Source organism: Cibotium barometz, chromosome 12 (assembly GCF_041138505.1).
Source record: "Cibotium barometz isolate CiBa-2024 chromosome 12, ASM4113850v1, whole genome shotgun sequence".
In the NCBI taxonomy this organism is placed as follows: Eukaryota; Viridiplantae; Streptophyta; class Polypodiopsida; order Cyatheales; family Cibotiaceae; genus Cibotium; species Cibotium barometz.
This window is the reverse complement of record NC_141057.1, coordinates 31,859,069-31,875,470: the sequence shown is the minus strand read 5'-3', so window position 1 is coordinate 31,875,470 and position 16,402 is coordinate 31,859,069. Positions and strand designations below refer to the sequence as shown.

Here is a 16,402-nt window from a genome sequence, read left to right as displayed (position 1 = left end):
AATCTCACTAGACTACCTACAATGTCTATATATAGAACCCAAGATGGTCATATCGTAAGTCGTCCCAAGTGAGATAGACACCCACGACCAGGCTAGGTGGACCAAACCGACCGCATTACCTAACTGGGACCATATTAGACGTAACATTACATGTACGGTCTTGGAGTGGCTTTCAATTCCCATCGGAGGTCATTTGGGTGCTCGTGCACATTGCAAAACTCCTATGTACCTCCTGTCGATGAGGTTGTGTAAGAAAGCAGGTACACCAATAAGATCAATTTCAAGGTCTCTATGCCACATGAGAAGAAAATTAACAGAAAAGTGATGCAAATTAGTATGAGTAAGGTGTTCTGGATTCCAGCAGAAATGTCTCATTACCTAGCAAGCCGCACTTTGATTGATCCACATACACCCACATTGATGAAGACACTCATTGGCCAATTACAAAATCCCATATTTGGCTAGTCCGAATAAAGAAGTTAAGAATTGCTCTTTATAGAAAGACCACCTATTCTAGGCAACATGCAGATGTCTGCAATGGAAATTTTCATTTCAGGGCCTTCGTAAGATTTGAAGCCAATCAGCCAAAAGAGCTGCAGCCGGGTGGTTCCGGTGTGTGTGTGTGTGTGGGTGCGTGGGTTCGAAACCCCTTGGGCACGGCTCTGGTGGCACTCCTAACCCTTCTTCCCTAAACTCCCTAAATAATAATAATAGATTAGAATATAAAAACTATATCCACTAAAAAAAAGGATTTGAAGCCAATCCCTTCTTCCCTAAACTCCCTAAATAATAATAATAGATTAGAATATAAAAACTATATCCACTAAAAAAAAAGATTTGAAGCCAATCACCATCTGTGCTCTCACTACTGAAACGGTCTCTGAGCATGTAGCCCACCACATCTCTCGAACAAAGACTCAGCAAAAAAGGAACTCATTCATATCATATATGTACTATATGAGCATGAGCAGATCAAACTTCAATTGCAGCGTATCGCTCTGCCACACCGTCCCCCTTCTGCTTCTGAAACTGAACATACCGCAAAGTGCTAGCCAAGAAAGCATCCACCACAAGATCTTGAGCGGCGTTTTCACTTCGCATTTCAGTCACAATCAGCTCGATAAGACCCTGGATTACATTGCTTGTTATGTGTTCACTGCCATGTTCAAAGTAGAACAGGTACCTGCACCGAAACCGAGCTCATGAAAGCGTGCTTTTACATTTCAATTTTAAACAGTTTTGGGGAGGAAGTGTTTACTTGTTCAGAATCTCCACAAACAGAGTGACTGGGCCACTACTCCCTTTTGTCGCACTTGCCATTTGTTGAGCAGCGTTTGCAATTCGCAAGGCACGTTTCAGACAGAGCGATACCCTAATAGACGTCAGGGTTTAATGTCAGCGGGCATAGTTACCAGGACCACATAATTAATATGATGGCACCAAAGTGCAGGGCAAACCCTTTATCTCACGACCCCATACGCCCATGTACACATCCATTTTCTATTGTCCTAAACAACAGGAAGGTTAAGAAAACCAGACCTTTCACCATCGCGAACACCTCCATCTTCAACCCAGAATAAGTGGGAGCATGCATATACTGCTCTGCACTGGTCTGGTTTTTTCAAAAGCTTTGCTGAGTACTGCGCAGTGATTTAAAGCCAGTTGTCTTTTAACATCACAGTTCAGAAAGTTGAGTTTTTTAAACGTTGGGCATGACAACTGCTTACCCCTGTTGCTTTATGAGTAAGTGTATCCCTGTTCTCCACTCCAAAGACATGCATCCTTTGGAGGGTTCCAATAATCAAATGAATCGCAGTCACCTGTGCTTTTGATTCCTGTTATGCAAAGCAGCATAGAATTAGAAATTAGGCAGCATAATGGTTTCATGCCTCTTCCTTCCCTCTGTTGCAATCCTCTTTTTCTGAGTTAAACAGTTGCTCGGCAAAGCAGCATAAAAGGAAAACCTATCTTCTTTTGGAACAACGGAATGGGGTGGCATGTTCATCTTCTTTTATAACAATTTAATAGACACTGCCAAAAAACGTTGGGGGAGACGAAGCTTTGATGAAAGACTAGCACTACAGAGCGTGTCCACTTATTGGGTTGTTCTGCTTCCAAATCGGTTCATTCCGGTAACAGATCTCAATCTCGGGTACAGAACAACCCAATAAGTGGACGTGCTCTTTAGTGTTAGTCTTCCATCAAAGCTTAGTCTGACCTTCACTTCTGGAATGGACAAGCCCTACTTTCGAGGACTGTAGCAAGCAACTAGGAGATGGGTGATTCAGCTCTGTGAAAGCTATATGGATAGGGTAACTATAATTGGCCAAAGAGATGATGCCAGTCAAATAGATGAAGGAACTACAGTTGGTTGGTCTAAATTACCATCACTAATGCCAAGCTGGAAAAATTTCCAGCTGCCCACAAATGCTATTTATGTGACAGGGCATAGTATGTGCGACAGCATGGAAGGGGGATGGGGGCGGTCTTGTGAGCTATTGTCATCTAGCTCCGGCGCTTTCTGCTGGCCAACCTACCAAGAAAGAAGTAGACCTGTCATCTCTACTTGCAAATGTGCCGTCGTAAGGCTCTCTCTCTTTTGTACCATGATAAGATTACATGGACACTATTGTATCACTTTTGGTCTCATAGACCCACTGGGTCTTTTGAAGACGTTTAATATAACTTTGTTTCTTTCTCTCTCTCAAACCACTAGGCCCATGCACAAGTAAAGAGAGACGCCTTCCGTCATCATACACCATGACTCTATAGAATAGATTGTCACTAGGGCTCTTAAAAAGCTGCATAATGGGAGAGCAAAAGATCATGAGGATCTACGCGCGGAACATTTTGCCCACGGGCACCATATATTGGCTCCCATTTTTGCCAGTCTTTTTAACAAAGCACTCTGTGAACCCCACGAACCTAGGTAACTACAGGACTATCATGATTGGTCACACAATGGCCAAAATCTATGGGGTAGTACTAGAGGACATGATGAGCTCTATGGCAGAGAGGATGTGAAAAAGAGCATTAGGCCAAGCAAGCTTCAGGAGAAACTTCTCCACACTGGACCATATCTTTAATTCACGGGCTATCATAGAGGAGGCGAGGTCCTCAAAGAGACATGTGTATTGCTGCTTTGTGGATTTCCGCAAAGCCTTTGACTCCGTCCCTCGATCACGTCTGATAGGACGCTTGCAGGAGCTCCAATTCTCACATGAGATGATATGGGGAGTGATGGCACTATATGGGGCAGTACTCGGCCGAGTATGTGCACCCAGTGGGATCTCAAGAGATATATGTAGCACTATTGGGGTTAAGGAGGGCTGCCCACTCTCACCTACACTCTTTCGCCTATACATTGATGAGATCGCAATATTTGTGGATAGTTTCAAAGGTAGAGATTCACCATTGGCTCAGACAGTAGTGCCCATATTGCTATATGCTGACGACATTGTCTTGATCTTAGATTCAACCGAGCGTTTACAGAAACACTTAAATGCATTGGACAGATTTTGCAGGGAGAGACCTTACGATCAATTTGGGCAAAACCAAGGTTATGGTCTTCAACACATCTTATGTAGTGGCCTCACGATTTTCTTTCATATATGGAGATGCCCCAATGGAGATTGTGCAGAAGTATGTGTATCTAGGAGTCACTTTTATAGGCCCTTTGTTCTGCATGGCCACAGCTGCCAATGACCGACTTGTGAGGGGGGACGCCTCCCTAGCCCGTATGGATGAGTTTTCCAAGAACCTCGCACTAAGTGCTGGCTCTTTGATACTCTAGTACGACCACCGGCTATGTATGGTGCAGCCTTTTGGGGGCCAGGACTAGGGAAGGATCACTAGAGGAGCATAGAGAGGCTGTATACAGGTGATGATTGTACCACATGACATTCTACATGCAAAGTTTGGGGTGGCGCCACTAGTTACAAATGCCCTTTTTCATATTGTCACTTATATTCAGCATGTATACACGCTTGACAGAGATCGCCTCCCACAACTAGCACTAGAGTCCTCTATGCAATTATACGGCGCGCCTATTTGTTTGGTACTCTTTTCATATGTACATGGACATCATCTGGTTCTTGGAACCCATGGAGCATTGTATTCATTAAATACTCCCAATAAATATATCATATATTGAGGGGGGGGTTGGCCCGTTCCGGCCCCAGTGCTGGTGTCCATCTTTCCATTTCATTTCATTTAAATTTCAAGTTGTATTAAGTTGTCCATGTCAAATTTGTGGTTTTAAAGTTGTGCTATTAAGCGTGTGGGTGTCCAACGGAGTCTTTCCCACTTGACAGGATCAGTTTCATTGGTATCAGAGCACGGTTGTTTCCCTCTTCCTAGTGGGGAAACAAACCTGTGTACTGGACATCCCGCTTTTAGCAAACTTAAAACACAATGGACAGCCAAGGCAACCCTTTGGAAGTGCCTAATTCGAGGGGTCCATCTAGTGCCTCTCGTGGGTCTGATGCCCTACGAGGTAGACACAAGCCCCTTGAAAGGGTTATTGTTAGTGAATCAAAGGGTCAACTGTCTCCAAGAAAGACAGTTATGCTTGAACAAGAGCCTGATGCTATGAGGGCTGAAATGGAACATATGAGAAAACTTTTGCAGGCTCAACCCTTTGGAAGTGCCTAATTCGAGGGGTCCATCTAGTGCCTCTCGTGGGTCTGATGCCCTACGAGGTAGACACAAGCCCCTTGAAAGGGTTATTGTTAGTGAATCAAAGGGTCAACTGTCTCCAAGAAAGACAGTTATGCTTGAACAAGAGCCTGATGCTATGAGGGCTGAAATGGAACATATGAGAAAACTTTTGCAGGCTCAAGAGCAAGAGTTAAAGTTTTTGCATGAAGATCCCCATGTGCAAAGTGCTATTGAAGCCAGGAAGGCTGATGCTATGGTAGATGTAACTTTTGAATCAATGGCTCGTGAAGTGGGCAAGAAACCAAGGGAGTTGGCACTTGCCTACCTCCTCCGCAAAGGTGATATCAAAGAGGGGGATGACGGAGAGCTGAAATTCAGAAATCCACCTCGTTTGAAGCATGGAGATCCCGCATCCCAGAGGCTGAAATCTTTTATGCAAAAGGAAAAGGTGACAGTCACCTCTCGACATGCATCCTCTCCACAAGGCACAAAGCCTCATAGATATATGTATGCCAGTGCTCATGGAGGGCATGAAAGTCACATGCATGCAAGACATGTATCTCATGGTGACAGGTCTACTTCTAGAAAAATTTTGCCTTCTGAGTTGTCTCATGGAGAGACAATGCCATATGCAGGTAAGTCACATGCATCTGAGTTTCGAGTTCGTGGAGCACATGCCACCGTGCCCCATGAAACTTCTATGACGGCCCATGGAGCCCATGCAGATAGGGCTGCCCCGTTGGATAAGGGGAAAAGAAAAAGAGAAGACCATGAGCCTCATGCCAGGAAGCTCAAGGAATTCAAAGCAGGTGACAAATTTGATGCTTTTCATGGTGAACATGATGCTTCTAAGGTGTTAGCATTTGTGGCACAGTTCGACATTGCTTTTAGCGATGAGGATTTCACCGAAAAGTCAAAGGTGCGCCATGCTAGCATGTTTTTGAAAAGGACTGCTGCTCATTGGTGGATCACTAAAAAGATCACCAAGGATCCCATTTCTACTTGGAAGGAATTCAAGTTTATGCTCAGTTCTTGCCACCCAATGCAGAGCAAACTCTCACTCAAAAGTGGGACAGGTTGGAGCAAAGAGACAATGAAAGCGTGCAACAGTATGTTAACAAATTCTGGAAAGTGTTGCTGGAAGTGACTCCCTTTATGCAAATCACAGAGGATGAAAGAAAGAGGAAGTTTCGTTCTGGACTGCAACCAGCATATCGATCGGGCATTGAATTGCACCCGAAACATACGTTGCAACAACTCACAGCTTCTACTCTTGCTACGGAGCAATTGGTGCTCAAGATTAAACAGGATCAAGGAGGTTCCAAGGGGAAGGACAAGGCTGCCCCAAATCAGCAAAAGGGTGGACAGCCACCTAAAAAGAACTTCCGCGAGCCCTACAAGGGTGGTAAAGCTGAAAATAACACATCTAAAGATCAAGGCCCAAGAAAGAACAAATTCGGCTTAACCCCGGAGCAAAGAGAGCAATATGCCAAGGATGGAAAATGCTTTTCTTGTGGTAGCAAAGACCACATGTTCCGACAATGCCCAGATCGCAAATCAAAGCATGAGGACAAGCACACCAAAGCTAATGTACATGCAGTTCCTGATGTGCAAGGAAATACAGGTCATGATGCAAAAGAGCATATGGTTTGCAAGGCTTGGGGGCAAATCAAGGATCAGCCCGCACTCTTCATGTTTGATGACTGTGCAACTGACAACTTCATCTCTATGCAAATGGCAGCTGCATTGGGTATTGAGGTTGAAAACATGGGACCTCAAATTGAAGCCGAAGCTGCATTTATTGGTAAAGAGGTGCAGGTTACCCCTTTGATAGGGAAGTTGCGCATCCATATCCAGGGCTACCTTGATAATGAGCATTTCTTAGTTGCTCCACTGAATGGATGTGATGTATTGTTGGGCAAGCCGTGGCACCATAGGCTTGAGCCCCGCAAAGATTACAAGTCCAATATGATTTCTTTTATGCATAAAGGTCGCATGCATTTTATTGATGCTGGCAAAGAAGGGGATTCCATCCCACTTGTATCACACATCCAAATTAATAAAGCAATGAAAAAGAGTCTTTCAGCGTACTTGGTTTTTGTGCGTGATAGTCTTGTGCCAAATCATCAAAATGTGGATGCTATGTCTAATGATAGGCTGAATTTTTTTAATGCATTCAACGACTGTTTTGCTGACTCATTGCCAGGTGAATTACCTCCCCAAAGGCCCGAAGATCACCGCATAGATCTTGTGCCAGGTAGTTCTCCACCTAACAAACCCGCAGACCGAGTGAGTACTGCACAACAAGAAGAAATCATGAAGCAGGTAAACGAGCTTTTAGAGAAAGGTTTGGCTCAGCCCAGTTCCTCACCTTACTGCTCTCCTGTGCTTCTTTTTCAAAAGAAGGACGGATCATTCCGTATGTGTGTGGACTATAGAGCTTTGAACAAGCTTACCATCAAGAACAGATTCCCAATTCCACGTATTGATCATATCTTGGATAAGCTTGATGACCCAGCTTGCTTTAGCAGACTTGATTTGAAGAGTGGTTATCACCAGATACGCGTGGTGCCACAAGATGTCCATAAGACTGCATTCAGGACAGCCTTCGGATTATATAAATTCTTGGTAATGCCTTTTGGTCTCACCAATGCTCCTACTACTTTTAATCGTATGATGGATAGGATATTCCGACCCCATCGCAAGTTTACAAGAGTATTCTTTGATGATATCTTGGTTTTCTCCAAGAATGAGCAGAAACACAGAACTCATTTGGTCACAGTGTTCGAAGAGTTGCGGAAGCATAAACTTTTCGTCAATGCCAAGAAAAGTAAGTTTTTCCTTTCAGAGATTCGTTATCTCGGTCATATTGTATCTAAAGATGGAGTTACAATGGATCCTGCAAAGATAGAGACCATTCGGAATTGGCCCGAATTGCAAAACGTACATCAAGTACGTAGTTTTCTGGGATTATGTTCGTACTACAGGCGTTTCACAAGGCATTTTGCTATGATTGCCACTCCGCTACATGATCTCACCAAGAAGAAAACTACTTTCAAATGGACTTCAAAGGAACAGGATGCTTTCTTGCAGCTCAAGCATGCGATCATATGTGGTCCAGTATTGATTGTTCCTGACTTGCACAAGTCATTCGTGGTTGAATGCGATGCTTGTGGTGATTGCATAGGAGCTGTCCTAAATCAAGAAGGGCATGCAGTTGCATACGAGAGCCGTCGTTTGCATGATGCTGAGCTTCATATGGATATCTATGAGAAAGAGCTCTTGGCTGTAATTCACGCCTTAAAGATATGGAAACATTACCTTCTTGGGGCTGAATTTGTAGTCAAGACAGATCATCAAAGCTTGAGATACTTTCTATCTCAAACAAAGCTTTCAGAGAAGCAGATGAGAATGGCAAATTTTCTTTCCATGTTTCATTTTCAGATTGTGCATACTCCAGGAAAGAAAAATGTGGTGGCCGATGCATTATCCAGGAGGCCTTATGTAGCTGCAGTCTCAGTGGTCTCTCATGGCGACCTATCTGCTATGCGAGATTTGTATCATTTGGATGCTGATTTTTGCCATATATGGACTGATTTGATAGCTGGTCATTCACATGCCTCTTATGTTATCAACGAGGGTTATCTCATGAAGGATAATTGCCTATGTGTGGTAAAGGATTTGCGTCCAAAGGTTATGGACGAATGTCACGCTCCACCTTATGCTGGTCATCGAGGTATCATGCCTACTACACGCATGATTCAAAGATATTTCTTTTGGCCGAGCATGCGTAAAGACATTGAGGCTTATGTGCGTGCATGCATTACTTGCCAAAAGGTGAAATTTGATAGGCAAAAGCCTCCAGGTTTGCTTCAGCCATTGCCTATTCCCTCGCAACCTTGGGAAAGTATCACTATGGATTTTATTATGGACTTGCCTAGATCCCAGCATGGGAATGATGCTATTTGGACTATTGTGGACAGGTTTAGCAAGCAAGCTCACTTCTTGCCCGTCAAGAAAACCATCAAAGCTGATCATATGGTAAAGCTTTTTCTTGCTAATATTTTCAAGCATCATGGTATGCCTAAATCCATTGTTGGGGATAGAGATCCCAGGACTACAAGCCTATTTTGGAGGGCTTTGTTTGATAATATGGGTACTAAACTTGAGTTTTCATCAGCTTATCATCCACAAACGGATGGCCAAAGTGGAGCTGCAAATTCAGCCGTGTTGGATTTATTGAAATGTTATGTGGCAGATCAAAAGACTGCATGGGAGAAGTATCTTCCACTTGTTGAGTTTGCCTACAACAATACAATCCATGCTTCCATGGGCAAGGCTCCGTTTGAGATTATTTATGGCAGAGAAGTCTTGCCACCCATCCTTCGTACAAAGGATGAGATTTTTGCAGCTGATGAATATGTTCGTGACTTGGATGTTGCCTTTGGTCAGGTGCGGACAGCCATTGCAAGATCTCAGGATAAGCATAAAATGGCTGCTGACAAGCATAGAAGGGACATGGAAGTCAAAGAAGGTGATTGGGTATTGCTGAAATTTGAGAAGGCTAGGCTTTGGAAGAGGCCAGGACGAGAAGGATCATATCCTAAGCTTTCTCCTCGCTATTATGGACCCTTCAAGGTGATTCAAAAGATCAATGAAGTGTCCTACAGGATTGCTTTACCTAGTCATTGGAAGATTCACAATGCTTTTCATGTGAGTCTATTTCGGAAATATGTGGGGCCAGATCCTAATGAGCCTGTCACAAAAGATCCGCCAGAGATTGAAGAGCTTGAGGAGATCCTCCAGCGAGAACAGATTGTTTTTCACAAGGAGAGAAAGCTACCTGCAGGAAAGCTTTCCAAGAGATACCTTGTGAAGTTTAAGAATTATTTGCCTATTGATGCCAAGTGAGTAAATGAAGACTATTTTGTTGATTATCCATAGTTGTTGCAGGCATATCTTGAGGCTTTTCAGTTGAGGTTAACTCTTTAGAAGCCCGGGGGGATGTCACAAATTGGCCGACCATTTGGTCCATCTCCAGTTTTTGCGTCTCGTTCACTTGAGGCCAGGCCGGTGTCTCATGTGAAGAGACCAGTATTTTGCTGACATAGACGGAAGCCAGACTGCTGCCACCCGTGTGTTAGCAGATGGTGTCATATGGACGGGAGCCAGACCAGTGCCACCTGTGTATGACCTGGACTGTGTTCGACCCATGGGATTGTCACGCCATGGAAGAGCCAATATTCGTGCCGTGTTTTGCCTATGGGACTGTCACACCATAGGGAGACTCGTGCCTGGAACTGTGTCTTACCTATGGGACTGTCACTCCATAGGAAGACCAGGTTTTTATGTTTTTATGTCGTGCCAGTTTTGTGCCGACAGATATTTTGTACTTGTTCCATGAACGGGAGATATGTCCATGTTACTATTTGCACATGCACACATATTTTGCATGTTTGAAACTATTTTCGCATGACATGTATTTGTGTGTTTGCCTGCTTGACGTGTTACTTACTGAGCGGGGACGCCTGCCAGTGAGTCGTCAAGTCTGCTCTGTATTCTGACGAGCTTTAGTGCATGTGAACAAGTGGTAAGTATATCGCACATGTTGTGTTTATTATTTTATTTCTAACCTTTAGTTTTATAAGGTTAAGTGTTCACATTCACTTAAATGTGGGCACCCCCTTTGGGCACCCACTTAGGGGCCAAGGTGGGGAGCCCCACTTAAGTGAGTGTGGGGGTGGGCATGGTCACCTACCCATACTCCCCACCCGCATGCAAGCGTAGAGAAAACTTCACTTTAATTTTATAAAAAAAGGCTCCCTCCTTCAAGCGTAGATCATCATCGCTTCCACCCTTTTACGTGACATCACCCGGCGATCACCTTCTTGCGTTGAGAAACCGGCGACCATCTTCTTTGCGCTTGCTTTTTCCCAGGCGGCTGGCTGCTCTACGACTGCACACGCTACAGGCTGCCCATCATCTATTGGCGGCCTCGCCTGTATGCTGTCCAGGCTGCGCTTCTGGACCATCTATGGCGGCTATACCCTCTACCGGTTCCCTTTCTCAGCAGGCTGCGTGAGCTCTCCTGCAGGCGGCTGCTTCACCTCCTATACAGGCGACTATGCTGCGTGAGCTCTCCTGCAGGCGGCTGCTTCACCTCCTATACGCTGCCCATCATCTATTGGCGGCCTCGCCTGTATGCTGTCCAGGCTGCGCTTCTGGACCATCTATGGCGGCTATACCCTCTACCGGTTCCCTTTCTCAGCAGGCTGCGTGAGCTCTCCTGCAGGCGGCTGCTTCACCTCCTATACAGGCGACTGCACCTATTCGCCTGCAGCTTCTACTCCCCACAAGCGGCTGCAGCCAAGTATCCCTCTTCTCCATACAAGGTGGCTGCACTTGCTCTCCAGCAGGCTGCCCTTTTTTTCTTGCAGGCAACTGTGGGTGTACACTCTCTTCAAAACAGGCTGCTCATCCAAGCCCTCTTCTTCTCCACACAGCAGCCAGGTATCTTCTCCTTGCAAGTGGGTACTCCTCCTTTCACAGCAGGCGGCTGTGGTCTCTTGCGGTGGTACTTGTCTTGGTGGTTCACCACGAGGTGACTATTTCTTCAACAAGGTGTCTTTTTCCTACCTTGAAAGAGGTTGCTCATCTTCTCCACCGGCGACTACAAGAAGACTTCACATCCCCTGGGTGGCTTCATCTCCTACACAAACACCACGAGTATTGGTTTTCTATCAGCCATCCACAAGTAAGTGAATTTCATATTTAAGTAAAGTATTTTGTGTTTAAATCTGATAAGGGATTCTCGACTCCCTCTACGGCCACACCCGTTCGGTGCCGGGTTGTCCAAGCTCTATTGGAGAACCTCGGTCCAAAGGTGCTGAGATCGGGAGAGCCAGGCGTTAGTACGAGAGCGTCTGTTTGTGCGTGGTCTCGGAACACCAGTGAGGCGCTCTCCACGGAGTCCAGTGAAAGCACAGAACCGTAGAGATTGGACCACACTAGTGGTCGTTCTGCTTCAAGCTTCTACATCGAAATTCGACTTCGAGCCTATTTGTTTGGTTCTGTTTTCATATGTACATGGACATCATCTGGTTCTTGGAACCCATGGAGCATTGTATTCATTAAATACTCCCAATAAATATATCATATATTGAGGGGGGGGTCGGCCCGTTCCGGCCCCAGTGCTGATGTCCATCTTTCCATTTCATTTCATTTAAATTTCAAGTTGTATTAAGTTGTCCATTTCAAATTTGTGGTTTTAAAGTTGTGCTATTAAGCGTGTGGGTGTCCAACGGAGTCTTTCCCACTTGACGGGATCGGTTTCAAGGCATGCCGACAATACCGCAATGAGTTGCCTAGTAACCGAACACTGCCATAATAGGTGTGAACAATCTATGTGCAGCAGGAGCAACGCACACAGTGCGACAATGCAATAGGTCGTTTTGCCAATGTCATCCCCACAGGTAACACCCCGTTGACATCTCCACATGAAAACTTTTTGCTTCAAGGGAAGACCATTCTTCCATATACAACGTAGGCCACCATATGAGAGGTTACACACACAAAAAAAAAACCTCAGCCACGCCGGCCATGTGGGGCACCACCCCAACGACCACTACCACACCAAAAGCACAATTTTCTAGTTAATCTCTAACCCACATGAAAACGTCATGATCCATCTGCAGGAAGACATCCAAAGCAACTCTCTTACGATAATAGTCTTTGTTTGTGCCAACCCTCTCTCACGTGATAAGCTCTCTGAATGTATGTAAGTCACTGAAATAATTCATCAATCTGAATGAAGCAACCTGCAAAAAAGGTGCACACACCACCCCTCATCCGGAAGGTATAGCTTACAGAGACGAAGAGTACCTCCTAAGGTACTTAAATGTTTCCAAGCATCTAGTTGTGATGATTTCTACATATCAAAAAAAGCCGCAAGAATATGCATGAGGATGTCCTTGACAAACTCACTCATTAAACGTCTAGGCATTCTTGCACTGATAGCCATTCCACCCATTTCGCAGAGTTACACAGCATCAAGAGGTTTCTGTTGTGTAGGAAAGGATGATCAAGCAGCTTTACAGAGAGATTCAGTGAGGTAATGAACTTAGCATCCAAGGGGTTTGGGTTTCACTTTCAGACGAGTGTAAAAAGACTGGCATTATAACCAAGATCTAGGTCATGGCTAAAGTGATCGGAGTGGAGGTGGTATAGATTGTGTGGGGTTGATTATGCAAAAGGAAAGTCAACTCCTGGTTGCGTCCGAATGGACTCGGTGCTCACAAGAACACGTCCTTGGTAACCCAAAATCGTTTGGTTGTCCCCATTTCAAGTAGAATTCATGATAGAAGCATTTGATATCAAGGTCATATAGCATGATCTCTCTACATAGGTGCTACCATCCATAATGTAAACTCAGCCATAAAGAACTATACAAAATTGCCACACAAATCTCCCACCTCCCACCACGACCATCCAGGCTCATCTTGGGCCTAATTTAGACCTAGGGTGTCCAAGTGTAAATGTCCACATAACTCTGCACATGAAATCAAAGCTTCCCAATAATAGGAGTCACTGTAATGCGCAAGCCAAACAAGCCTCATGAATAGCCCCCATCTCCTCTTAATGGATCCCGAGTTTGGAAGCTAACTCTGGAGAGATGAAGTTAGCCTTAGGAAGTTAGCCCTAGCCCCTGGGTCAAAGAAAATCAAAGTCGTCTGATCTCTTACTTTGCCCATGCTCTGCATAACTTTGACTCCGCATCTCCTCGGTGCTCCCCAACCAAATTTGGAACCAATCCGGCCGCAGGTTTTGGTTTCTTTCCCTTTGACTCATCCTTAGTGCTAGAGTCTCCCGTAGACTTAGAATTCCGCTTAGGACATTGATAAAAGCGATGTCCCTCTTCTCCACAAGAGAAACATTTGTTGCATGCAATCAACTCCTACCGTTCTTCCGAACTCCTAGCAAAAAGTGGTAGAAACTTCCGCTTCTTTTCTCCAATACCTTTGTCTTTAGACCCTGTTTCCATTGATCTTTTCTTTCCAAAAAGAGAACTATTTTTGAAGCCCGACATTTGCCCTGTGAACAAAGCATACCTTGTTTGTGCATTCTTTTTTTTCTTTTTTTCCAGAAAGGAGACTTCCATTAAGTATGAAAAAGTTTACAAAATGGAGATTTCACACCAAGCAAGGTGGAGATCTCAACCAATTAGGAGCCATGTGCTGCCAATAGGGTCCCGAATGAGAGGATGTGAAAAAGATACCAATGTCCCACTTTCTCATAAACTGGGCGCGCTTCCTCTCTACAACCCTCGAAGATCCCTGGATTCTCGCCCAGGTAGCCATAATGGTGTGAATAATATCACTCCAAATCCTGCAAAGACACTAAGAAACAAGAACGGGAGTACCCTCAATGGCCTCAGTGCATCTAGCCTTCCAGATATTCTAGGCTGAGATGCTAGCAATAATCTCCCAAGAACTGTCTAACCTCTGTGCCGGAGAGACAAACTATGAAAGTGGCAAATCCTGAAGACAACACTGCCGAGCAACTCCTTGCCTAACCATAATAGCCAAGCTCCTATCAGTCCCCTCGAGCCTCAGCTGAGGCCCAGACTGTGTTCCAACCAAATGATAGAACCAAAAAAAATGATAGCATCCCTCTTAATCCTACCAAAGAGGTGTGCAATCATAGACCAAACCCTTTGTGCTTCCCTGCATTTCCATAAACAATGGTAAACTGACTCCGAAACTCCTGCACATCTAGGGCATGCTGGGCAAGCACCGGTAACAGACCTCCACTAATTGGTGGCCAGACCACCATGAAGGGAAACCCAGATAAAGGAGGAAATATGTGGCTTCCTATAAGAGTGCCACAATCTCTGCCAAAATGCCCTCTGAATGTCAAAAATCGAAATGCCGTAAGACTCCCAATGGGGTCTAAGAGTAGGGACACTCGGAATGTGTCCCAAGATAAGATGTCTGGCATTCCGCACCGTATAACTGAAAAAAGGCATGCTTTTCAAAGGATTACAAGCATCCATCCACTCCCACTCACCGGGGTCCCAAGGCAAATGTCTGATAGGGCAGCCACCATACAACCAAAGGCTAACACTCTCTGTGATCATCAAGAGGGGGGGGGGGGGGGGGGTGGCGTGGGGGGTGTTGTTCAACAAAGACGTGCTTCCCTAACCTACCAACAACTCTAACTGGACTAATCTGGGGGCCCTCAATAAGGTCCTGCACATCACATCTCTCCAGCTGCCATCCATCCTGTACAGAAAAAAAGACCGGTACATCATCCTCCCTAGGCAAGGAGATACCCATAACCTGAAGAGGAACACCTGTCCCAAAGAAAACCCCAAACCAAGAATGATGACGACCGTCCAAAAAAGATCCAGTAATCCAATGGTTGGGAATGGCTGCATCAATTTGTGCAATCCTCCGGCTAGAACCTCTCAAATGCTGCATGATATCCAATCTCTCCACCTCGGTAAGCCTCTGAAACCTCTTCCAAGTCAGCACTGTGAGGCATGGGCATAGGGTCTCGCGGCACCCCTTCTAAGCATACTTGTAGGGGCGCTGCGCTAGCAAGCCACACTCTCTTAGCTTATAAATAAGTACTCCTTCATGCTCTCTAGTAGCAAAAGCAGAGGCTGACCAATAGAAAGCACATCACTCCTAGAAGTTTTACTAACTTCATAACTAGTGACTTCTTCAAACAGAACCTCCCATTCTCTGCTCCTTGCTATCAGCGGCGGGAACACGACAAGGCAAAACATTCACCTCTCAGACAACCAGGCGCGCAGCCAACCAACAAAACACGACACTCCTACTCTGCTCCTTGCTACCAGCCGCGGCGGCAACAAAGCAAACAAAGCAAAATTTAAAAAAACTCTCCTTCTCTTCCGAAGTTGGCCAGCTGCTAACGGCAAAACAAACATAACAAACACAACAACTCTGCGCCCTGAGGCGGCAACCCAACGAGAACAACACACCTCTGATTATCCCCGAAGTGGCCAACTGCACTACCAGCCAGCGCTGGCTAAAGAAACAAAAAAACACGAACTTTGCGGCAGCCATGCAAATATGCACACAAGCACAACAACTCTACGCTCAGACCCGGCGGCAGCCAACCAAAGGAAAAAAAAAACAAACACTCTAGCTCTGCAGTAGCTATACTAACAAGACGACACGCCTGTTGTGAGCAGCCATCGGCAGAAAAATAAACAAAATGAACACACTCATTTAGCTCTGCCAACGCCTCTCCTTTATACTGTCAAAGCGTTGAAGAATTCTATGGTGGAATCGGCAACTTCTGGATCCTGCTCTGCATTTCGCAACCACTACGCCCGCCAGCTATGAATTGAATTTTTCTTTGTTTGATGCTCCATGTGCGCCCACTCCTTGTCATCCACACCTTTAGTCGCTGTAAAGCCCTTGATCTCAGATCCTTTTGGAGACATGAGGCCTCCAATGAAATGGTTTATTTGGTAAGCTTGTCTCCATTTAGCATGGATAGCTCTCCCCAGCCTCGATGGCCCCGCATCATGTCATCCATCCTTAAAATGCATTTTCCAGACATTAAGCTAGGTTGCCTTTAATATATGCCTCGTTTCGCAAGAGAAGATGCTTTGCACAAAACCTTGATACTACCTTCCCTCCATGACCATTACCAAAGAAAGAAATGTTCTCGTCAAGGTCCGAAATTGCAGCATGTTGTTCAAATGCCCACT

At 45.2% G+C, this 16,402-nt stretch overlaps 1 protein-coding gene across 2 annotated transcripts in view; it reads right to left on the bottom strand.

Annotated features, from left to right (window-relative positions):
* Positions 1 to 310: 310 nt before the first annotated feature.
* LOC147633296 (vacuolar protein sorting-associated protein 35B-like) overlaps positions 311 to 16,402 on the bottom strand; it is a 97,179-nt gene continuing 81,087 nt past the window's right edge. For both annotated transcript variants that reach the window (XM_086806338.1, XM_086806337.1), the window contains exons 11-14: positions 1,728 to 1,835; positions 1,540 to 1,640; positions 1,259 to 1,372; positions 311 to 1,183 (exon numbers count right to left, since the gene is read on the bottom strand). In XM_086806338.1, the coding sequence (XP_086662464.1) occupies positions 973 to 1,183; positions 1,259 to 1,372; positions 1,540 to 1,640; positions 1,728 to 1,835 (534 nt within the window). In that variant the 3' untranslated portion in view covers positions 311 to 972. The remainder of the gene's footprint in view (positions 1,184 to 1,258; positions 1,373 to 1,539; positions 1,641 to 1,727; positions 1,836 to 16,402) is intronic.